Consider the following 24,718-nt stretch of genomic DNA (forward strand, 5'->3'; position numbering starts at 1 on the left):
TCCTGAGCATGTTGAGAGTTTTTGTCCCGAATCATTGATTATATTGATCCCTGTGTTTGCCACTTTCAGCAAGACATAGTATGGACCACAGTCTGACTTGACTGTCTTAAATTGGTTATCAGTGTAGTCGTTAGTGCACTGGGGGTTGTTCAGCAAGTGCTGACCAATTACAGAATCACTTCTAACAGTAGGTATTACCTTGGCAAGCACAAGTTAATTGAGTACTCTCTGCACAATGCCTATTATGAACAACTCATAAATTCTGATGAAGAGCCTCTGGTCTCAAAACGTTAGCTGTGCTTTCTGTCCCAGATGTTGCGAGACCTGCTGAGCTTCTGCAGAAATTTCTGTTTTACTCAAGGGACTTGCTATTTGGTTCCGTCAGCTATTCAGAACACTCAGCCTATGTACCTGGCATGATGCAAAATCGTGCCAGCCAGCATTTCTTGCCCATTTTAATTGTGTTCGAGAAGGTGGTGCTGAGCCAATTTCTTGAACTTCTGCAGTCCATTTGCTCTTGATAACTCTGTTTTATAGAAGTGAGTTCCAGGATTTTGACGTGGTAACAGCAAAGAAATGATGATACTGTTCAAAGTCAGAATTATGAGTGACTTGGAAGGGAACTGTCTGCTCCTCTTGTGCCCAAAAATGGTAGTGGTTATGAGTTTTGAAGGTGCTGTTGAAGGAGCTTTGCTGAGTTACTTCTCTATATCTGGTAGATGGTACACACTGCTGCCATTGTGTGTTGGCAGTGGAGGGAATTAATATTTGAAGTAGTAGATGGGGTGCCAATGAAGTCAGCTACTTGGATCTTGATTGTATTAAACTTCTTGATTACTGGAGTTCCTATCATCCAGCAAAGTGGGGAATATCCCATTGTACTCCTTTCTTGTGTCTTGGAGAAAGGTGACAATCTTTGGAGGTGAATCACTCACAACAGTGGTTCTGACAGACCATAATTAGCATACTGTGTACAGTTCTGGCCATTGTATTTTAGAAAGGATATGATTGCATTCAGGAAGGGTCAGTGGAGATTTACCAGGTTGCTACCTGGGCTGGAGAGCCTGTGTTTTGCTCAAACATTATATGGGCTAGCGTTGTTTTACTTGGAGGTGCAAAGGTTCAGAGGGGTGGCTAATGAAGGTGTGTAATGTAATGATGAGAATAGGAAGCCACTTTCTTCATTAGAACATGGAACATGGAACATTACAGCACAGTACAGGCCCTTCGGCCCTCGATATTGTGCTGACCTGTCACACCAATCTGAAGCCCATCTAACCTACACTATTCCATGTACGTCCATGTGCTTGTCCAATGACGACTTAAATGTACTTAATGTTGGCGAATCTACTACCGTTGCAGGCAAAGCGTTCCATTTCCTTGCTACTCTGAGTCAACAAACTGCCTCTGACATCTGTCCAATATCTTTCACCGCTCAATATAAAGCTATACCCCCTCGTGCTCGCCGTCACCATCCTAGGAAAAAGGCTCTCCCTATCCACCCTATCTAACCCTCTGATTATTTTATATGTCTCAATTAAGTCACCTCTCAACCTTCTTCCCTCTAACGAAAACTGCCTCAAGTCCCTCAGCCTTTCCTTGTAAGACCTTCCCTCCATACGAGGCAACATCCAAGTAAATTTCCTCTGCACCCTTTCCAAAGCTTCCACATCCTTCTTATAATGCGGTGACCAGAACTGTACACAATACTCCAAGTGCGGCCACACCAGAGTTTTGTACAGCTTCACCATAACCTCTTGGTTCCGGAACTCAATCCCTCTATTCATAAAAGCTAAAACACTGTATGCCTTTTTAACAGCCCTGTCAACCTGGGTGGCAACTTTCAAGGATCTGTGTACATGGACACCGAGATCTCTCTGCTCATCCACACTACCAAGAATCTTACCATTACCTCTGTACTTTGCCTTCTGGTTACTCCTACCAAAGTGCATCACCTCACACTTGTCTGCATTAAACTCCATTTGCCACCTCTCAGCCCAGCTCTGCAGTTTATCTATGTCTCTCTGTAACCTACAACATCCTTCGTCACTATCCACAACTCCACCGACCTTAGTGTCGTCTGCAAATTTACTAACCCATCCTTCTACGCCCTCACCCAGGTCATTTATAAAAATGACAAACAGCAGTGGACCCAACACCGACCCTTGCAGTACACCACTAGTAACTGCTCTCCAGGATGAACATTTCCCATCAACCACCACCCTGTCGTCTTTCAGCAAGCCAATTTCTGATCCAAACTGCTATATCTCCCACAATCCCATTCCTCCACATTTTGTGCAATAGCCTTCTGTGGGGAACCTCATCGAACGCCTTGCTGAAATCCATACACACCACATCAACCGGTTTACTCTCATCTACCTGTTTGGTCACCTTCTCAAAGAACTCAATAAGGTTTGTGAGGCACACCCTACCCTTCACAAAACCGTGCTCACTATCCCTAATCAAATTATTCTTTTCTAGATGATTATAAATCCTATCTCAAAACTTTTTCCAACACTTTACCAACAACTGAGGTAAGGCTCACTGGTCTATAATTACCAGGGTTGTCTCTACTCCCCTTCTTGAACAGGGGGACCACATTTGCTATCCTCCAGTCTTCTGGCACTATTCCTGTAGACAATGACACGTTAAATATCAATGCCAAAGGCTCGGCAATCTCCTCCCTGGCTTCCCAGAGGATCCCAGGATAAACCCCATCCGGCCCAGGGGACTTATCTATTTTCACACTCTGTAGGATTTCTAATACCTCTTCCTTGTGAACCACAATCCCACCTAGTCTAGTAACCTGTATCTCAGTAATCTCCTCGACAACATTGTCGTTTCCTAGAGTGAATACTGTGGAAAAATATTCATTTAGTGCTTCCCCTATCTCTTTTGACTCCACACACAACTTCCTACTACTATCCTTGATTGGCCCTAATCTTACTCTCGTCATTCTTTTATTCCTTAAATACCAATAGAAAGCCTTAGGGTTTACCCTGATCCTATCTGCCAACAACTTCTCATGTCTCCTCCTGGCTCTTCTGAGTTCTCTCTTTAGGTCTTTCCTGGCTACCTTGTAACCCTCAAGCGCCCTAACTGAGCCTTCACATCGCATCCTAACATAAGCCTCCTTCTTCCTCTTGACCAGAGATTCCACTTCCTTAGTAAACCACGGCTCCCGCGGTCTACAGCTTCCTCCCTGCCTGACAGGTACCTACTTATCTAGGACACTAAAGGAGCTTTACCCCGAATAAGCTCCACATTTCTCATGTGCCCATCCCCTGCAGTTTTCTTCCCCATCCTCTACTCTCTAAATCTTGCCTAATCTCATCGTAATTGCCTTTCCCCCAGCTATAACTCTTGCCCAGTGGTATACACCTATCCCTTTCCATCACTAAAGTAAACATAACAGAATTGTGATCGCTATCACCAAAGTGCTCACCTACTTCCAAATCTAACACCTGGCGGGGCTCATTACCCAGTACCAAATCTAATGTGGCTTCTCCCCTTGTTGGCCTGTCTACATACTGTATCAGGAAGCCCTCCTGCGCACACTGGACAAAAACAGACCCATCTATAGTACTCGAACGATAGTGTTCCCAGTCAATATTTGGGAAGTTGAAGTCCCCCATGACAACTGCCCTGCCCCCCTCACTCCTATCGAGAATCATCTTTGCTATCCTTTCCTCTACATATCTGGAACTATTCAGAGGCCTACAGAAAACTCCCAACAGGGTGACCTCTCCTTTCCTGTTTCCAACCTCCGCCCATACTACCTCAGTTGACGAGTCCCCAAACATCCTTTCTGCAACTGTAATACTGTCCTTGACCAACAATGCCACACCTCTCCCCCCACCTTTTACCATCTTCTCTGTTTTTACTGAAACATCTAAATCCCAGAACCTGCAACAACTGTTCCTGTCCCTGCTCTCTCCATGTCTCCGAAATGGCCACAACATTGAAGTCCCAGGTACCAACCCACGCTGCAAGTTCACCCACCTTATTCCGGACGCTCCTAGCGTTGAAGTAGACACACTTCAATCCAACTTCTTGCTTGCCGGTGCCATCTTGCGTCCCTGAAACTTTATTTCGGACCTTCCTACTCTCAACCTTTTCTCTAGTCGAACTACGATTTTGGTTCCCATCCCCCTGCTGAATTAGTTTAAACCCACCCGAATAGCCTTAGCAAATTTCCCCCCCAGGATATTGGTACCCCTCTGGTTCAGGTGAAGACCATCCTGCTTGTAGAGGTCCCACCTACCCCAGAAAGAGCCCCAATTATCCAAGAATCCAAAACCCTCCCTCCTGCACCATCCCTGTAGCCACGTGTTCAACTCCTCTCCCTCCCTATTCCTCGTCTCACTAGCACATGGCACGGGCAACAAACCAGAGACGACAACTGTTCGTCCTAGCTCTCAGCTTCCGTCCTAGCTCCCTGAATTTCTGCCTTAAATCCCCATCCCTCTTCTACCTATGTCATTGGTGCCTATGTGGACCATGACTTGGGGCTGCTCCCCCTCCTCCTTAAGGATCCCAAAAACACGATCAGAGACATCACGCACCCTGGCACCTGGGAGTCAGCACACCAACCGTGAGTCTCTCTTGTCCCCACAGAACCTCCTATCTGTCCCCCTAACTGTGGAGTCCCCAGTGACTACTGCTGTGCTCCTCTTCCCCCTTCCCTTTTGTGCCAGAGACCTGTGCCCCACTGCTTTCCCCGGATGCTCGAACATGAGTGTAGTGCTGTGAGATTTTAGTTGACTATTGCAGATGTGATAGACTGAGTAGCATCCTGTGCTGTAGCTGTCTGAGTCAATGAGCTAGGAAAATGCAGGAAATAGGTCTGTTGCAGATTATTTGTCGTTTTAAGATTTGCTGATATGATTTTTGAAATGATTTCATAGTATGCAGTAGGCTTATAACTTCAATTTCTTGATAGCTCTGATTTATTTGAATGAATTTTTAAAATGGGTGTTTCAGTTAAAATTTCTGGTTTCCAGCTGTGCATTTTAACTGTTTATGAGGAGAATATTACCCCATATTTGCTAATTTAGCCATAGAAATCACCATGAGTATTGACCGGAGAAATTTGTTCTACATTTAGACAAATCTTTGGCTGAAATTAATGACCAAAAGAAAGCGCATATAGATAGTATACTATTAATAGGTTGTTGGTTTTTCTCCAGTCTGTAGGAGCTGCCTTGTGAAATATCTAGAAGAGAACAACACATGCCCTACCTGCAGGATTGTCATTCACCAGAGTCACCCATTGCAATACATAGGGTGAGTATTAAACAGGTGGTTGTAACTGTATTTCAGCACCAAATAGGTAAATAGAAATGCTTGTAACCTAAAATTTTGCTTTCAGGTCTTATTGCCACAGCCTTTTTGATCATTTGATGCGCGCTGTGAGCTAACTTTGTAAATATTATATTGCTGCTCATATATAAATCTGTGATTTTGAAAAGTCAGCGGCTTGATAAACCAACTAAAGCCAGCTTTGAGAAAATCAGTTTCTTCAGTTAGTTGTGAAGTAGACTAGTCTTATTCACAGTATTCTGCCAGTGCTTGGTTGAACAGTCACTGGAGAAGCTGATCTTAATAACTAATGCTTTCTGCAGACATGGAACATAAGATACAGGAGCACAGTTTGGCCCATTCAATCATGGCTGTGGTGGCCACCTCATTTTCTTGTCTTCACCCCATAGAATAAACCAGAGACACAAAAAAAAATCTAACAACCCACAAACTTAAGCAATTATCCATCAGTGAACAAATTTTAGATAAGTGGGCGTTGGAGTCACACTGGTTTAAATAAGGATGTCTATTGGCACAATGTGACCTTCTCATTTTACCCACCGATCATTCAAATGGCCCATCTTGTTAAGATTGGCAATCAGGTGTTGTATTTGCAGGTCTATTGAACCCTAATCACACTGAAATCAGGATTTAAGACTACGAAAATATTGTTCTCTGGAGTACTGTTCAAACCAGAATAGAAGTCAAGCATCTCTCCCATAAGCCGTACATTGAAACATTGGCCATAGTGTGGAAAAAACAGTGGCATCACCAAGTTTCTGACAAGTTAATTCCCCTTCCTTTCCTCTTCTTCATCCAATTTTGGTGAAGACTTTGAAAACACAGTAATTGGTCATTAACAAAGCAAGACAATGTCTACTGCTCTGCCTTCATCAATCTTGTCATCTCTTCAAAAAAACTTTTCTATAATGCTGACCATCTCTGGTCAGTCTTTGCCTTTCCAAATGCATGTAAGTCCTGAACCAAAGCAAAGTTGCTGGAAAAGCTCAGCAGGTCTGGTAGCATCTGTGAAGGAGAAAACAGTTAACGTTTTGGGTCTGGTGACCCTTCCTCAGAACTCGCCAAATAGAGTAATGTAATACCTGTAATTCCTTTGCTCAGAATCCCCTCCAACAACTTATCCACCACTGACATAACACTCACATTAGCCACCCTCTAGTCTTCCGGCACCTCACCCATGGCTATCGATGATACGGATATCTCAACAAGGGGCCCTGAAATCATTTTCCTAGCTTCCCACAAAGTTCTGGAAAGCTGCTGATGTGCCTTGATCGCACTCGTTGTTGTGAAAAGGATACTATTAGAACCAACCCCTTTGGTGAGTTGTTTAAGTATCTTCCACCATTCAAGACTGGATGTGGCAACACTTGAGTTTAGGTCTGATCTTTTGGTTGTACACTGGCTTCACTGTCTGTTACTTGCTGCTAATGTTGTTTGGCATGCAAGAACGCTTCTTTCATAGTTTTGTCAGGTTGACGCTTTTATTTATATATTGTGCCTGATAATGCCCTCCTGCACACTCTATTGAACCAGGCTTGATTTGATAACTTAATAAAGATAGAGTGGGAGATGTGCTAGGCCATGAGGTTGCAATTGTGTTGGAGTACAATTCTGCTGCTGATGATGAACAGAGCCTCTTGGCTGCCCAGTCTTGAGTTGTTAGTTCTGTTCAAAGTCCAATTTCACATGGTGATCATGCCACATGACTCTCCAGAGGGTATCTTTAGTGTAAAGGTGGGTTCTTGTCGACTGGAGGACTGTGCAGTATGATGTTGTTAGGACAGCTGCATCTGCAGAAAGAAGATTAGTTAAGATGAGGTTATTTATGCATTTTTCTCTGAAGAAGGTTCACTGTATCTGAAACATTAACTCTGTATTGTCCCCACAGATACTGTTGAGACCTGTTGAGATAGTGCAGCAATTTCTGTTTTTTTGTTCATGTTTCTTCCTCTTGTTCCTTACCACCAGTCGCAAATCCAGTCTAGCAGTTAAATCCTTTAGGACTGAATCAGTTCAGTCAGTAATGGTGTTGCTGAGTCACTCTTGCTGATAAATATTGCAGTTCCCCCACCTAGAGTATAAGTTTGTGCCCTTTCCTCATTCGTGCCTCCCCCAGTGGTGTTTTACACAGAGGAATCATGATTGATCAGCTGAAGGAGGATGGTACGTAGTAATCAGTAGGATGCTTCCTTGCCCACATTTGACCCGATGGTCCGGTAGGTAATAGTGTGGAAGGTATGATTTAACTAGTGATTATGACTGTGTCTGCGAGATAGCTCTTTGAATTTTGACATTGGCCCCCAGATGCCCGTAAAGAGGACTTTGCAGGGTTGACAGGGTGGTGATTGTCGTTGTCATTTTCTGTGCAGTAGTCGTTGCCAGTTTGTTCATCAGTTTCATTTCTTTGAAGATTTCTGAAGGTTGATATAACTGAATGGCTTGCTGACCCATTTCAGAGGGCTTGGAGTCTCATGTAGGCCAGACTTGGTAAGGACAGTATTCATGAACCAGATTGGTTTTAGAAAGAATCGACAATGGCTTCCTGGGCTTTCCAGATTTTTACTGTATTAAGATTTAACCATCTACCATCGCTGAATTCGGACTCATTCCCAGAGCATTAGTCATCTCAAGATTACTAGATCTCTAGATTACTCAACTATCACCGCTCATTAAATTGGCAGTGATTTCATGGTTGTTGAGTAAGTTTTCAATTCTAAATTAATAATTTAATTCAAACTTTGCAATTGCAGGGGTTAGCAAATAATTATAGTTAAAGGTCTTTTCCCAAGGGTGGGTGAGTTCCAAACTAAGGGCCATTTTTTTTAGGTGAGTGGAGAAAGATTTAAAAGGGACTGGAAAGACATCTTTTTCACGTAGAGATTGTTCATATGTGGAATGAACTGCTGGAGGAAGTGGTAGATGCAGGTACAATTAAAACATTTAAAATACAGTTAGATAGCTACATGAATAGAAATGGTTTAGAGGCATGTGGGCCAAATGCAGGAAGTGGGAGTAGTTTAGCTTGGGAAACGTGGTCGGCATGGTTAAGTTTGACCAAAGGATCTGTTTCTGTGCTGTATGGCTCTATTGCTGTAATTCACCATGGTGGAATTTTGAATCCAGGTCCCTTGATCAGTAGCCTGTGTCTGCGAATTACTAATCTAGTCACTTTACAACCAGCACCATTTCCCCAAAAATTCCAGTGACTCTGAGATGCTGGCCTGAATACCCATTGTATAATCGCAAGTGCTATCCAGAATATCCAGTGTGTGACAGTGCAGTGAGCTACTATTGTGAATACCCAGTGTCTGACAATGCACTCGACTGCTGTACTTAATATCTGGTATGACCCGAATGCTGTTTACTTTTAATTCTGCCCTCTCTGCAATTTTTTTTCTTTATAGGACATACAGCATAGAACATTACAGTGCAGTACAGGCCCTTTGGCCCTCGATGTTGCGCCGACCTGTGAAACCAATCTGAAGCCCATCTAACCTACACTATTCCATTATCGTCCATTATCCAAGGGATGATTATTCAAGCGAGTGCAGCTGAACACTTGGCTACAGAGCTGGAGCAGGAGGGAGGACTTCAGATATGTGGCTCATTGGGATACCTTCTAGGGAAGATGGGACCTGTACAGGAAGGATGGGTTGCACCTGAACTGGAGGGGCACCAAGATCATGGGTGGGAGGTTTGCTCGCTCTTCAGGAGGGTTTAAACTAGTTTGGCAGGGGAATGGGAACTGGAGCTACAGATCAGAGGATGGGGTAGCTGGTGTACAGGCAGATAGAACAAGCAGAGAATCTGTGAGGAAAGATAAGCAGTTGGAAGGGAAAAGTGGCAGTCGGTGCGATGGGTTGAGATGTGTCTGCTTCAATGGAAGAAGTGTCAGGTATAAGGGTGATGAACCGAGAGCATGGATCAGTACTTGGAACTACGATGTTATGGCTATTACAGAGACTTGAATAACAGGGCAGGAATTTTTGTTGGATGTTCTGGGGTATGGATGTTTCAATAGAAATAGGGAGGGAGGTAAAAGACGTCGGGGAGTAGCATTGCTAATCAGGGATGGCATCACAGCTGTAGAATGGGAGGTCGTGGAGGAGGGTTTCTCTACTGTGTCAGTATGGGTGGAAGTCAGAAACAGGAAAATAGCAGTCACTTTATTGGGAGTTTTCTATAGACCCCCCAATAGCACAGAGATACAGAGGAACAGATTGGGAGACAGATTTTGGAAAGGTGCAAAAGTAATAGGGTTATTGTCATGAGTGACTTCAACTTCCCAAATATAGACTGGAACCTCTGAAGTGCAAATAGTTTGGATGGAGCAGATTTTGTCAGGAAGGATTTCTGACTCAATATTCAGATAGGCCAACTAGAGGGGAGGCCACATTGGATTTGGAACTTGGCAACGAGCAGGTCAGGTGTCAGCACTCTCAGTGGGAGAGCATTTGGTGGTAGTGATCACAACTCCTTGACTTTTACTATTGTCATGGAGAGGGATAAGAGCAGACACAATGGGAAAGTATTTAATTGGGGGAGGGGGAATTACAATGCTAATAGGTAAGAATTGTGGAGCATAAGTTGGGAACCCATGTTCTTGGGGAAATGCAGACAGAAATGTGGAGGTTGTTCAGGGAACAGTTGCTACAAGTACTGGATAGGTTTGTCCCACTGAGGCAAGGAAAGGATTGGAAGGTGAAGGAACCTTGGATAACAAGACATTTTGAACACCTAGTCAAGAGGAAGAAGGAAGCTTACTTAAGGTTGAGGAAGCAACGAACAGACAGGGCTCTAGAAGTCTACGAGGTAGCCAGGAAGGAACTGAGGAATGGACTTAGGAGAGCTAGAAGGGGGTATGAGAAAACCTTGGCAGGTAGGATCAAGGAAGTCCCTGAGGCATTCTTTGCTCATGTGAGGAACAAGAAGACGGCCAGAGTGAGGGTAGGGTCAATCGGGGATAGTGGAGGGAACTTGTACGTGGAGTCAGAGGAAGTAGAGGAGGTCCTGAATGAATACTTTGCTTCAGTATTCACCAGTGAGAGGGATGTTGATGTTTGTGAGGACAGCATGAAGGAGGATGTGTGAGAAATTTTGAAAAACATGAGGATAGGTAAGTCCCCTGGGTCAGGTGGGATATACCCAAGGTTACTATGGGAAGCGAGGGAAAAGATTGTTGCCCCTTTCCCAATGATTTTTGCATCCTCACTGTCCACTGGAGTGGTACCAGATGATTGGAAGGTGGCAGATGTTATTCCCTTGTTCAAGAAAGGGAATGGGGATAATCCTAGGAATTACAGACCAGTCAGTCTTAGTTTAGCGCTGGGCAAGTTATTAGACCGGATGCTGAGAGATAGTATTTATGATTATTTGGAAAAGCACAGTTTGAGGTATTGCGGTATTGAGATTGCCGAGCCTTTGGCATTGATCTTTAACTCGTCATTGTCGGCAGGAATAGTGCCAGAAGACTAGAGGATAGCAAATGTGGTTCCCCTGTTCAAGAAGGGGAGTAGAGACAACCCTGGTAATTATAGACCAGTGAGCCTTACCTCAGTTGTTGGTAAAGTGTTGGAAAAGGCTATAAGGGATAGGATTTATAATCATCTAGAAAAGAATAAATTGATTAGGGATAGTCAGCACAGTTTTGTGAAGGGTAAGTCGTGCCTCACAAACCTTATTGAGTTCTTTGAGAAGGTGACCAAACAGGTAGATGAGAGTAAACCAATTGATGTGGTGTATATGGATTTCAGCAAGGCGTTCGATAAGGTTCCCCACTGTAGGCTATTGTACAAAATGCGGAGGAATGGGATTGTGGGAGATATAGCAGTTTGGATCAGAAATTGGCTTGCTGAAAGAAGACAGAGGGTGGTAGTTGATGGGAAATGTTCATCCTGGAGTCCAGTTACTAGTGGTAAGGTCAGTGGAGTTGTGGATAGTGACGAAGGATGTTGTCGGTTACAGAGAGACATAGATAAGCTGCAGAGCTGGGCTGAGAGGTGGCATATAGAGTTTAATGCAGACAAGTGTGAGGTGATGCACTTTGGTAGGAGTAACCGGAATGCAAAGTACTGGGCTAATGGTAAGATTCTTGGTAGTGTGGATGAGCAGCGAGATCTCGGTGCCCATGTACACAGATCCTTGAAAGTTGCCACCCAGGTTGACAGGGCTGTTAAGAAGGCATACAGTGTTTTAGCTTTTATTAATAGAGGGATCGCGTTCTGGAACCAAGAGGTTATGCTGTAGCTGTACAAAACTCTAGTGCGGCCGCACTTGGAGTATTGTGTACAGTTCTGGTCACCGCATTATAAGAAGGATGTGGAAGCTTTGGAAAGGGTGCAGAGGAGATTTACTAGGATGTTGCCTGGTATCGAGGGAAGGTCTTACGAGGAAAGGCTGAGGGACTTGAGGCAGTTTTCGTTAGAGGGAAGAAGGTTGAGAGGTGACTTGATTGAGACGTGTAAGATAATCGGAGGGTTAGATAGGGTGGATAGGGAGAGCCTTTTTCCTAGGATGGTGACGGCGAGCACGAGGAAGCATAGCTTTAAATTGAGAGGTGAAAAATATAGGGCAGATATCAGAGGTAGTTTCTTTACTCGGAGAGTAGTCAGGGAATGGGACGCTTTGCCTGCAACGGTAGTAGATTCGCCAACTTTAAGTACATTTAAGTCGTCATTGGACACGCATATGGGCATACATGGAATAGTGTAGGTTAGATGGGCTTGAGATCGGTATGGCAGGTCGGCACAACATCGAGGGCCGAAGGGCCTGTACTGTGCTGTAAGGTTCTATGTTCTAAACAGTCAGCATGGCTTTGAGAGGGGCAGGTCATGCCTCACAAGCCTTATTGAATTCTTTGCGGATGTAACAAAACACATTGAAGGCTGAACAGTTTTTGGATTTTAGCAAGGCATTTGATAAGATTCCCCATGAAAGGACACATTCTGAAAGTGAGGAAGCATGGGATTTAGGGAAATTTGGCTGTCCAATAGAAGACAAAGTGTGGTAGTAGATGGAGTGTATTCAGCCTGGCGCTCGGTGACCAGTGGTGTTCCGCCACAGTCTGTTCTGGGACCTGTACTCTGTGATCTTTATAAATGACTTGGATGAGGAAGTGGAAAGGTCGCTTAGTGGGTTAGTCGAGTTGTAGACAGTGTGGGGGGCTGTTGTAGGTTGCAGTGGGACATTGGCAGAATGCAGAGCTGGGCAAAGAAGTGGCAGATGGAATTCAACCCAGAAAAGTGTGAAGTGACTCATTTTGGAAGATCGAATTTGAATGCAGAACACAGGGTTAATAGCAGGATTCTCGGCAGTGTGGAGGAACAGAGAGATCTTGGGTCCACGTCCATACAGCCCTCAAAGTTGCTACCCGAGTTGATGGGGTTGTTAAGGTGTATGTTGTGTTGGCTTTCATTGGCAGAGGAATTGAGTTTAAGAGCTACAAGGTTGTGCTGCAGCTCTATAATACTCTGGTTAGACCACACTTGGAATATTGTGTTCAGTTCTGGTCACCTCATAGTAGGAAAGATGTAGAAGCTTTAGAGAGGATGCAGAGGAGATTTACCAAGACACTGCCTGGACTGGAGGGCAGATCTTATGAGGAAAGGTTGAGGGATCTAGAGCTTTTCTCATTGGAGTGTCGAAGGATGTAAGATGACTTGATAGAGGTATACAAGATGTTGATAGGCATTGATAGAGTGGCTAGTCAGAGACTTTTTCCCAGACCGGAAATGACTATTACGAGAGGGCATAATATTAAGGCGATTGGGGAAGGTATAGGGGAGATGTCAGAAGTTGGTTCTTCACTCAGAGAGTGGTGGGCATGTAGAATGTGCTGCCAACAGTGAAGTCAGATACTTTAGAGACTATTAAGCGACTCTTGAATAGGCACATGGAGGATAGTAAAATGTAGGGTATGCAGGGTAGTTTGATCTTAATAGGCTAATGTGTTGGCACAACATCGTGGGCTGAAGGGCCTGTACTATTTTATGTTCATTCACAAGATAAGGGGCATTGCTAGCTCGGCAGCAGTTATTGCCCAACCCTAAATGCCCAGAGGGCAGTTGTGTCACCCACATTCCTGTGGGCCTGGGAGCCACATGTAGGCCAAACCAGATAAAGATGGCCGTTTTCTTCCCTAAAGGACATTAGTGAACGAGATGGGTTTTCCAACAATCAACAGTGGATTCACAGTCATTGTTAGCTTCTTAATTCCAGATATTTATTGAATTTAAATTCTACCATCTGCCATGGTAGGATTCAAACTTGGGTCCCTAGAACGTTATCTCGGTGTCTGGTTTAACAGTCCAGTGACAATACCACTAGGCTGTCATCTCCCCTGATTTGTCATTGTTTGCATTCTTTATCTTCTCACTTCTATTCTCTGGAACTGCATCAAAGAACAGGTCTGTGCAGTCCATCATGCCTGGCACGTTCTTTGTTAGTGCTATCCACTTGTTCTCTCTCACCTGACTTTTCTCCAAACACATGGAACTGTTTTCTCTTCAAAAGTTTGTTGTTTTCTTAGAAAGCTCCTGTTGAATTTGCTTTTGCCATCTTCTCAGGAAGCAAGCTTCAGATTACACCAAGCCCATGTATAAAATTAAGTTCTTAATTCTGTCTGGTTCTTCCAGGCATTAATTTAAATGTTTGTCCTCTGGTTAATGTCCACACAGAGCAGTTTCTCCTTATTTACTCAATGACAAGTCTTTTGGAATTTTCAACTCATTGATGAAATTTCTTCTCATCTTTCACTACTTTAAGGAGCATGGGAATAAAATTGTGGTAATAGTTTGCTTGGGTAAATGTCTAATCTCATCTTCAGTTTTGAGGCTATTGGGATGTTTTGCTGATGAATTTTGTGAACAATACTACTGTACAGTCACGTTTAGTAATAACATTCATGTGTTTATTTTGTTTTCTGCTGCGCTTCCAAGTCACGATCGAACAATGCAAGATATTGTCTACAAATTGGTGCCTGGTCTCCAAGAAGGTAAGTGACATCTTCGAACTTTCTCACAACTAATTACATGATTACCTGATTGCTTGCTTGTTGTAAAATATGTTTTGGTCTGATCCTGCCACACTTTTCTCTGTCCCTTCTCTGTTCATACATCTCATGTCGCTACTCTGATTCTCTCTCTCTCTCTCTCTCTCTCTCTCTCTCTCTCTCTCTCTCTCTCTCTCTCTCTCTCTCTCTCTTCCCCCCCACACCGCTCTCTCCATGCCCACTTTGTGCTCTCGTGCGCTCTCCCTCCCCCCCCCTCTCTCTCTCTCCCCCCCCCCGACCTCTGTCTCCTTCCCCCACCCACCTCGCTGTCTCTCTCTTCTCCTCTCTTCTCTGCCTCTCGCCCCCCTGTCCACCTCCCCCGCCACCGTCCATGCCCCGCCCTCTCTCGCGCACACGCTCCCCCCCTCCATATTCTCCCTTGCCCTCCATCCCTTCGCATGCTTCTCTTCTCCCTGATACTTCCCACATCCCAGCTGCTACTCTTACTAAATTACGTCCATCTTTTCCTGCGCCCCTTATCTGTAATCCTTGCTGCCCCTCCATCTGTTGGTCTTTTGTCTTTTCTTTGTGATGTTTGAATTGCTGGTTTCTCTTCACCACTTACCTAAAATACAATAGACAACACTTTAGTCACAAAGCCCAAACTGGAGATTCCTAACTTGGCTCTTGAAGGCAGGAAACAATCTGTAATTCAGAACTGCATCCCTGGTTCCTTCGATCGCAACGATAGTTAGTCTTCCTCAAAATTTGTATTTGTTTTTCTCAGCTTTGTCGCAGTTCAGAATATAGAGCGATGGCGTACTGACTTACTTCATAATGTTCTGTATGATAAGTAGATTCTACCATGGCCTCATCAGATCATTAGAACAAGATTGCTTAACTGCTGAAACCATTTGGAATGGGCTTCAGTTATGATTAAAAGCAATTTTTTGTAAGATCAGAATTGGCAAGTTTGAAATTTTCATATTTGGCATTTATTCCATGGATCCATTTGCTGGGCTTTCTGTTGGTGTTTATTCAAGCTGATAAAAGTTCAACGTTCTATGTTCTTCAGGATGAGGTATGGTTCATCTCTAATGGCATAATTTGTATTCTGGTTTTACTTCAGCGTCTGAAGTAATTATTGATGAATGTATCAGACCACTGTGAAAAACTGTTTCATTGGATTAAAATGTTAAACCTAATGCGATAAGATCACTGTCTTTTACAATTCTTGATGTGCCAACTTGTCTTTTCAATGACTGAACTCCCCTGTGTAACAAGTTGCGAAATGGATACAAGTACTGCATTGCAGAGGTTGCCTTAACATTTCAGTGCAAGCTCTAAACAATGTCTGAATGTGCATTGTAAAAGTTGTCTCAAATTACAAACAATGCTTTTCTGCAAGTTACTGTCAAAACAGTGGCGGTTACATATTATTTTCTACCAATTTAAATTCCTGTGTCATTTCTATTTTAATTTATGGTGCACACCTGTGTATAATACATATACACAGACGATTATATAATCCCTAGACAAGCTCAAACGTTTAGAGCCATGCACTCGGTTGTTATGGTAACCACCATTTAAATTTTCAAATTGTCAGGTTAAAATATAAACTGTTAAGTTTGCCAGTTTTTCTATTTGATCGGTCGTGGGAGTTAATATTGAACTAAATATGTACAATAAAAGAACACTTATGCAAATAAGTGTAGCCCTTGCACCCCACCCCATACATAGATGCACGCACACGCACACACATACACCATTTAGCAAAACCAGCCTGAGTTAACATTGTGAAAACTGACTCATGAGATTGATTGAAACGATTGCAATATTTCTCTCAAACGTTTGACCAGTGCATAGTGTTCAACATGAGGCACTTCTATCTTGTCTCTGAAGCAGCACTGATTCACATCACTAACACTAATAACTTTGGCAACATTAACTTGTGATTCTATTAACTTCACTGCCGTATTTAAGAGAAATGCTCTGTTGACATCCAACGAGTTAAATTGACAGTGCAGAATTGGACAACAGCATTGACCAAGATCATGCATTTTATCTGCTTATGTAGATTACAAGTTTTTGTGCTTAGAAGAGAACCAGAAGCACTTTTGGTATGTACAGGTGGCCATTACTGCTGACCCATTGTGCCAAAGGATGCTGGAGATGCAGACAAAACTACATTCAGAGGAAGTCCGAAGTTTAGCCATAGAGTCATATAGCAAAGAAACAGGCTCTTCAGCCCACCATGTCTATGCCAACGAACAAATACCAAGTAACACTAATCCCATATATAAGCTCTTTGTCTACAGATGACTATGAGCCAGCATTTTAAGTAAGCTTCCAGCTGCCTCTTTAGTATCACAGGTGTACAAACCCACCCCCAAGCAGCAGGTTCCAAATATCTACCATCTTGGTACATTCCTCAGATCTCCTCTAAATTTATGACTTCTGGTGTCAGACATGTCAGCCATGGAGAAGAGATTCTCACGATCTGTCCTGGTTGTGCCTCTAATTTTGTATGTCTCAGACAGATCCCATCCCAGCCCACTGTGCTGCTGGGAAAACAACTCCAGCATATTCAGCCTTTCCTCAGAACTGAGACTTGTTATCCCAGGCAATATCCTGGTAAACCTCCTTTGCACCGTCTGCGGCACAATCATGTCCTTCGAATACTGTGGTGACCAGAACTGTGCACAGTATTCCACAGTGGCCTAACTAATGTTTTATAAGGTTGTAATAAGACTTTCTTATCCCCCCCCCTATTCTGTGCCCCAGCTCATGAAGGCAAACATCCTGTATATGTATTTAAACACCTTTGCTGACACCTTCAGAGAGTTGTATGCCAAGTCAGGCTTGGCCTGCTGTGTTCATCCAGCTCCACACTTTGTTATAAACAAAGAAAAATTACAGCACAGGAACACGCCCTCCGGCCCTCCAAGCCTGCGCCGATCAAATGGATTCTCCAGCATCTGCAGTTCCCATTATCTCTGTATGCCAAGTCGCTTTGTTTCTCAGTACTCTACAGAAACCTACCATTCATTGTGCATGTTGTTCCCTTATTAGACATCCCAAATGGATCACTAAGTGAGATTAAGTTCCAACTGCCATTGTTCTAGCCAATTTACCACCTGATCAATATCAGACTGTAGCTTGAGACCATCCTCCTAATGATCAACAATAACCCTGATTTTTGGGTCTTCTGCAAACTTACTAATTAAACCTTCTGCATTCACCTCTCGTGTATGGAATGCCTTGGGGTTTTCTCAATCTCTCTACCAAAGATATTTCATGACCTCTGTTTACCCTCCCAATTTCATTTTTTGAAGAGTTTCCCCCCCCCCCCCCCATTTTTAGTGTTTTGTACTTGACATATGGTTCCTTTGTTTTCTTTATGAAACTGTCAATATCCCTTGACATGCAGGGTTCTTTGGATATTGCCCTTGCCCTTCACTAATAGATGAATGCACTGGCCATGACTTTAACAATACTACTTCTAAAAGACGACCACTTTCCAACTTGGCCTGGCATTGTGGCTCAGTGGTCAGTACTGCTGCCTTACAGTGCCAGGAACCGGGTTTGATTCGAGCCTTGAGAAACTGCCAGTGTTGAGTTTGTATGTTCTCCCTGTGTCTGCGTGGGCTTCTGCTGGTTCCTCCCACAATCCAAAGATGTGCAGAAACATTCTAAATTGTCCCGTAGTGTCCAGGGATGTGAGGCAAGGTGGATTAGTCTGTGGCAAATGCAGGGTTGCGGGGCTAGACCATAAGACGGAGGAGCAGAAATTAGGCCATTCGGCCCATTGAGTCTGTCGGCTGTTCAGTCATGGCTCATAGAGTGGGGATCTGGGGCTTGGGGGGGGAATGCTCTTCGGAAGGCCAGTGCAGACTTGATGGGCTTTTTTTTTTAAGACTGTAGGGATTCTTTGATTCAAATGTATATCTACCTGCCAGTAGCTACTCAGTCTGTTTTTGTCAGATCCTGTCTAATTATAATTAAATTGACCTGTCGCCCAATTTACAAAAGAACAAAACAACAAAAGAAAAGAACAAAACAGGAACAGATCCTTCAGCCCTCCAAGCCTGGGAGGTCAACGTGCCCTAACTAAACTTAAAAAAAACCCCTGCCCTTATCCCTCTATTCCTTGCCTATTCACGTAGCCGTCCAGGTGCCTCTTAAATGTCGCCAACATGCCTGCTTCCACAACTGCCTCTGGCTCTGCGTTCTAGGCTCCTACCACTCTCAGCGTGTAAAACCTACCTCGCACATCTGCCTTAAACTTTCCCCCTGTCACCTTGAACCAGTGCCCCCCCTATAATTAAAACTTCAACCCTGAGAAAAAGCTGCTGACTACCCACCCCATCTAAGCCTCTGTTAATTTTATAGACCTCTATCGGGTCTCCTGTCAGCCAGTGGCTTTCCACTGAAAACAATTCCTGTCTTTTAATCTTTTCTCATAGCCACGGTCCTCAAGACCAGGAACATCCTGGTGAACCTTCGCTGCACTCTCTGAAAAGCTTCCACGTCTTTCTGGAAATGTGGCGACCAAAACTGCACACAAAACTCCAAACGCAGCCTAGCAAGGGTTTTATATTGCTGCAAGATAACAAAGTGTGGAGCTGGATGAACACAACAGACCAAACAGCATCTCAAGAGCACAAAAGCTGACGTTTCGGGCCTAGACCCTTCATCAGAGATGGGGATGGGGAGAGGGTTCCGAAATAAATAGGAAGAGAGGGGGAGGCGGACCGAAGATGGATAGAGGAGAAGATAGGTGGAAAGGAGAGTATAGGTGAGGAGGTGGGGAGGGGATAGGTCAGTCAGGGGAGTTTTGGGATGCAGTGGGGGAGGGGGAGATTTTGAAGCTGGTGAAGTCCACATTGATACCACTGGACTGCAGAGTTCCCAAGTGGAATATGAGTTGGTGTTCCCTTCCAGTCCCTCTTCCGCACCTACACTGGTCCCAAACCCCACCTTTTCGTCTGTTACATTGATGACTGGATCAGCACCGCGTCTTGCTCCCAAGAGGAGCTGAAACAGTTCATCCACTTCACCAACACGTTCCACCCCAACCTCAAGTTCACCTGGGCCATCTCCAACAAATTCCTCACCTTCCTAGACCTCTCAGTCTCCATCTCGGGTAACCAGCTAGAAACTGTCCAATTTCAAGCCCAACGACTCCCACAGCTACTTAGAATACACCTCCTCCCACCCACCCTCCTTCAAAAATTCCATCCCCTATTCCCAATTCCCTCGCTTCCGCCGCATCTGCTCCCAGGATGAGGCATTCCACTCCTGCACATCACAGATGTCCTCGTTCTTCAAGGGCCGCATCCCACCACCACCACCATCTCCCCCCCCCCCCCCCCCCCCCCAACCCCTGTCGCAGTGGTCAAAAACGCCCTTGACCGTGGCTCCTGCATTTCCCACACCTCATCCCTCCCACCCTGCCTCTCAAAAACTGCCAAAACAGAATCCCCCTTGTCCTCACGTACCACCCCACCATCGTCCGGATACAACACATCATCCTTCGACTCTTCCGCCATCTACTATCCGACCCCACCATTAAAGACATTTTTCCCACCCGACCCTTGTCTACCTTCCGGAGAGACCACTCTCGCCGCGACTCCCTTGTCCACTCCACACTCCGCTCCACCCGAAGGTTGCAGGAACAGCAACTCATATTCCGCTTGGGAACCCTGCAGCCCAATGGTATCAATGTGGACTTCACAAGGTTCAAAATCTCCCACTCCCCCACTGCATCATAAAACCAGCCCAGTTCTTCCCCTCCCCCCACTGCGTCCCAAAACCAGCCCAGCTCATCCCCGCCTCCCTAACCTGTTCTTCCTTTCACCTATCCCCTCCTCCCAACTCAAGCCGCACCTCCATTTCCTATCTAATAACCTCATCCTGCCTCCTTGACCTGTCCGTCCTCCTCGGACTGACCTATCCCCTCCCTACCTTGCTGAAAGAAGACAGGGTGGTAGTTGATGGGAAATGTTCATCCTGGAGAGCAGTTACTAGTGGTGTACCGCAAGGGTCGGTGTTGGGTCCACTGCTGTTTGTCATTTTTATAAGTGACCTGGATGAGGGCGTAGAAGGATGGGTTAGTAAATTTGCAGATGACACGAAGGTCGGTGGAGTTGGGGATAGTGACGAAGGATGCTGTAGGTTACAGAGCGACATAGACAAGCTGCAGAGCTGGGCTGAGAGGTGGCAAATGGAGTTTAATGCAGACAAGTGTGAGGTGATGCACTTTGGTAGGAGTAACCGGAAGGCAAAGTACAGGGGTAATGGTAAGATTCTTAGCAGTGTAGATGAGCAGAGAGATCTCGGTGTCCATGTACACAGATCCTTGAAAGTTGCCACCCAGGTTGATAGGGCTGTTAAGAAGGCATACAGTGTTTTAGTTTTTATTAATAGAGGGATCGGGTTCCGGAACCAAGAGGTTATGGTGAAGCTGTACAAAACTCTGGTGCAGCCGCAGTTGGAGTATTGTGTACAGTTCTGGTCACCACGTTATACGAAGGACGTGGAAGCTTTGGAAAGGGTGCAGAGGAGATTTACTAGGATGTTGCCTGGTATGGAGGGAAGGTCTTACAAGGAAAGGCTGAGGGACTTGAGGCTGTTTTCGTTAGAGAGAAGGAGGTTGAGAGGTGATTTAATAGAAACATATAAAATAATCAGAGGGTTAGATAGGGTGGATAGGGAGAGCCTTTTTCCTAGGATGGTGACGACGAGCACGAGGGGGCATAGCTTCAAATTGAGGGGTGAAAGATATAGGACAGACGTCAGAGGTAGTTTCTTTACTCGGAGAGTAGTAAGGGAATGGAACGCTTTGCCTGCAACGGTAGTAGATTCGCCAACTTTAGGTACATTTAAGTCGTTATTGGACAAGCATATGGACGTACATGGAATAGTGTAGGTTAGATGGGCTTGAGATCGGTATGACAGGTCGGCACAACATTGAGAGCCGAAGGGCCTGTACTGTGCTGTTATGTTCTATGCACCTCCCCACCCATACTCTCCTCTCCACCTATCTTCTCCTCTATCCATCTTCAGTCCACCTCCCCCTCTCTCCCTGTTTATTTCAGAATCCTGTCCCCATCCCCCTTTTCTGATGAAGGCTCTAGGCCCGAAACGTCAGCTTTTGTGCTCCTAAGATGCTGCTTGGCCTGCTCTGTTCATCCAGCTTCACAGTTTGTTATCAGAGGCAGGTGTAACATGGTTTTTGTTCTTTGACAAATATAAGAAAAATTTGTGAAGTATAGAGGGACTCTTTGGCAAAGACTTTTTTTTTGAACGAGTTTGACAACTATAAGCTAACAGTAAGCTTAAGAAAGGTGAGATATTCCAATCCCCCCACCAAATTTTGACTACATCCACCTAGTATAAATTTCATGTCAATGCTCTGAAGACTGGTGATAATTTCACTTGTCTCAGATAGCACTGAAGCTGTGGTGTTAGTTTTGGAGCAAAGATCCTTCTCCAGTCAGGTCAGTCTCCATTTTAAATTCAGCTTAGAACAAAAACTGTGTATACATGTCCAAAAATGAATGACAACCAGAAATTAAACTCTTATAATTTGAAAGAATTTAACTCTAGCAATTTATTACAAATATCCAGGGAAGTAGGAAATACACTTGTGGTCTTTAACCGTCTGGCTGGTTTTCCAGTTTCACATGTTATGCTCATTCTTCACGAACTCTCCTCACAAGCCCTGCATGATGCAAGTGACAGGATAGTGGTAAAGCTACGAGTCTTAAGGATGTATTGTATTCAGCTCACCTGACTATTCGGACATCCTTTGCAGTCTTAAATGTTCTTATCTTTTTCATGATAAGATGCAAAAATGTTCAGTTTCTGTATAATGTATGTCATGAAACTTTGCATATATATCAAAATAAATTCTTGTCTTAATGATCATGTTTGTTTACATCTTAATAATTTGTTATTTACAGCGGAGTTAAAAAAGCAAAAAGACTTTTATCAGAAACTAGGCCTTGAAATGCCTGGAGAGGTCAAAGGTGAGACGTGCACAGCTAAACAACAATTCGACCCTCTCCATGATGGTTAGTCACTTTTCTGTTGAGCCATTTCTGCCAACTGACATTTTCTTACTCAGCACTGGGAAAACTTTGCTTATTTGGTACAATCCTGCTTTTCAACTTAATTTTGTCTGTGCTCTCTCTGTAACTTAAACTCTCATTTATAGAATAATCTTTAATCTTTGATTTAGGTGTTAAAGCAAAGAGAGGGACTTGTATAAAGTCCATTTTCCCCCAAGCAGTAATTGCGCAATATTTTGCTGCGTTCTTTTTCCAGGTAGTGTATAAAGATAGGGATGTAATGGTATGTATTTAAAAACTGAAATAACTGCGGATGCTGTAAATCAGGAGCAAAAACAAAGTTGCTGGAAAAGCTTAGCATGTCTGGCAACACCTGTGAAGGGAAAAACACAGCTAACGTTTCGGACCCGGTGACCCTTCCTCAGAAATGGCCTTCCTCCAGTTCTGAGAAAGGGGCACCAGACCCGAAACATTAACTCTGTTTTTTTCCTTCACAGATGCTGCCAGACCTGCTGAGCTTTTCCAGCAACTTTGTTTTTGTTAATGGTGTTTATTTACCAGCAGATCAGCTGTGAAACGCTTCATCCATTCTTGAGTTGCCTTGGAACTTGGCCATCCTCCACCTATCCAGAGTCACTTTCCATCTTTTCACCTTAGATTGCAATGGCCATGCCAAACACTGCTGCCAATGTCCTAAAACTTAACAACAGGTAGTTATGAGGGAATGGAAGTAGAGGTGACTCTGGTGATTTATTGGGGAGGCAGGCATAGTGGTTATGTCACTTGACTAGTATTCCAAAAACCCAGGCTCATTTTCTAGTGACATGGCTTCAAATCCCATCATAGCAAATAGTGAAATTTTGAGTTTAGTGTTTTAAAAATTATAATATAAAGTCAGTGTAAGGGTGACTATGTAACCACTTTAAAGAGTCTTAAAAAGTTATCAGCTCCATTAATGCCCTTCAGCGAAGGAAACCAGATGTTTTAACCTGGTTTGGCTTTCGTGTGATTCCCAACCCAAAGCGATCTGGTTGACTCTTATTGCCCGTCACTAATTACCTAGATGGTAATTAAATATTTGCCAAAGAATTTCAAAAAAAGGTTGCAGGATGAGTCAGTGGAGTTGCGCTGGCAGACATGTAAGGGAATATTTCAGAAGACACAAATAGTTAAATGGCTACAAGTAAGAAAAATTCCAAAGAACAGACCCATAATTGGCAGTTAGCTAAAGGGAAATAATGGTTGTTGATAAAGGGGAACTGGATATTCTGTACTTCCTTTATCAAATGCCTTCTTGAAATCTATCACGTTGAATGCAATTGTGAAAAATAAACAGTTATTGGTCTAGGGGGTAGCGTTTAGGAATGGCTAATGGGAAGCAGAGAATAGAAATAAATGGGAGTTTTTCTGGTTGCCAGGATATAACAAGTGGTGTGCCATAGGGATCAGTGCTGGGACCTCCGTTGTTTTTAATTTCTGCAAATGACTTGGGTGGAAAGCATCGTTGCCAAATTTGCTGATGACCCAAAGATAGGTAAGAAAGTAAATTGTTAGGAGGTCAAAGAAAGGTATGAAAAGATGGCTTAATGAGTGGGCAAAGAAATGGTAAATGTAACGTAATATGGGAAAATGTCAAATTGTCTATTTTGACAAGAAGAATGAAAAAGAAACATTTTGTCTAAATAGTGAGGGATTGCAACGTTTTGAGATATAGAGGGATCTGGATGCTGTCCAGAATTGCAAAAGGCTAGTATGCTGGTACAGCAAATAATTAGGAAAGCTAATGGAATGTTTATTACTAGAGGTATTGAAGACTAAAATACAGAGATTATGCTTTCCTTCTACAGGGCACTGTTGAGTTCATATCAAGTGTACTGTACAGCAATGGCCAACTTAGTTAAGGAAAAATATAAATGTATTGAAAGAGGCTCACATAACTGGAGTGAATGGACAGTCTTAAGATCTGATTCAATTTATTGTTGTCACGTGTACCCAAGTACAGTGAAAGGTTTTGTTTTATGTGCAGTACAGGCAGATCGTAACATACAAAGATGATAGGGAGATTGAACAGAGTGAGGAATACAAAGTTACAGTTGCAAAGATGCACAAAAAGCAAGATCAGCATTTGAAATTTGAGAGGTCCATTCAGAAGCCTACTGTCTTGAACCTGTTGGTACATGTGTTTAAGCTTTTGTATCCTCTGCCTGATGGAAGAGGCCAGAAGAGATTATAACAGGGTTGGAAGAGTCTTTGATGTTGGCTGCCTTTCTGAACCCTTGAGAACTGTAGATTGAGTCTGCGGATGGAAGGTTGGCTTCCGTAATGGTGTAAG

The 24,718-nt window shown here is 43.9% G+C and overlaps 1 protein-coding gene across 8 annotated transcripts in view; it reads left to right on the plus strand.

Annotated features, from left to right (window-relative positions):
* Positions 1-24,718, plus strand: part of LOC125455495 (polycomb group RING finger protein 3) — a 132,138-nt gene that overhangs the window by 69,851 nt on the left and 37,569 nt on the right. For 7 of the 8 annotated variants that reach the window (XR_009445726.1, XR_009445728.1, XR_009445733.1 and 4 more), the window contains exons 4-6: positions 5,190-5,286; positions 14,259-14,314; positions 22,279-22,389. Coding sequence is in view for 2 of the 8 variants with exons in the window: in XM_059645780.1 (XP_059501763.1) it covers positions 5,190-5,286; positions 14,259-14,314; positions 22,279-22,389 (264 nt within the window). In the remaining 6 variants the exon portion in view is untranslated. The remainder of the gene's footprint in view (positions 1-5,189; positions 5,287-14,258; positions 14,315-22,278; positions 22,390-24,718) is intronic. The other variant, XM_059645888.1, reaches the window with a different exon arrangement.

This window comes from Stegostoma tigrinum, chromosome 1 (genome assembly GCF_030684315.1).
Source record: "Stegostoma tigrinum isolate sSteTig4 chromosome 1, sSteTig4.hap1, whole genome shotgun sequence".
In the NCBI taxonomy this organism is placed as follows: Eukaryota; Metazoa; Chordata; class Chondrichthyes; order Orectolobiformes; family Stegostomatidae; genus Stegostoma; species Stegostoma tigrinum.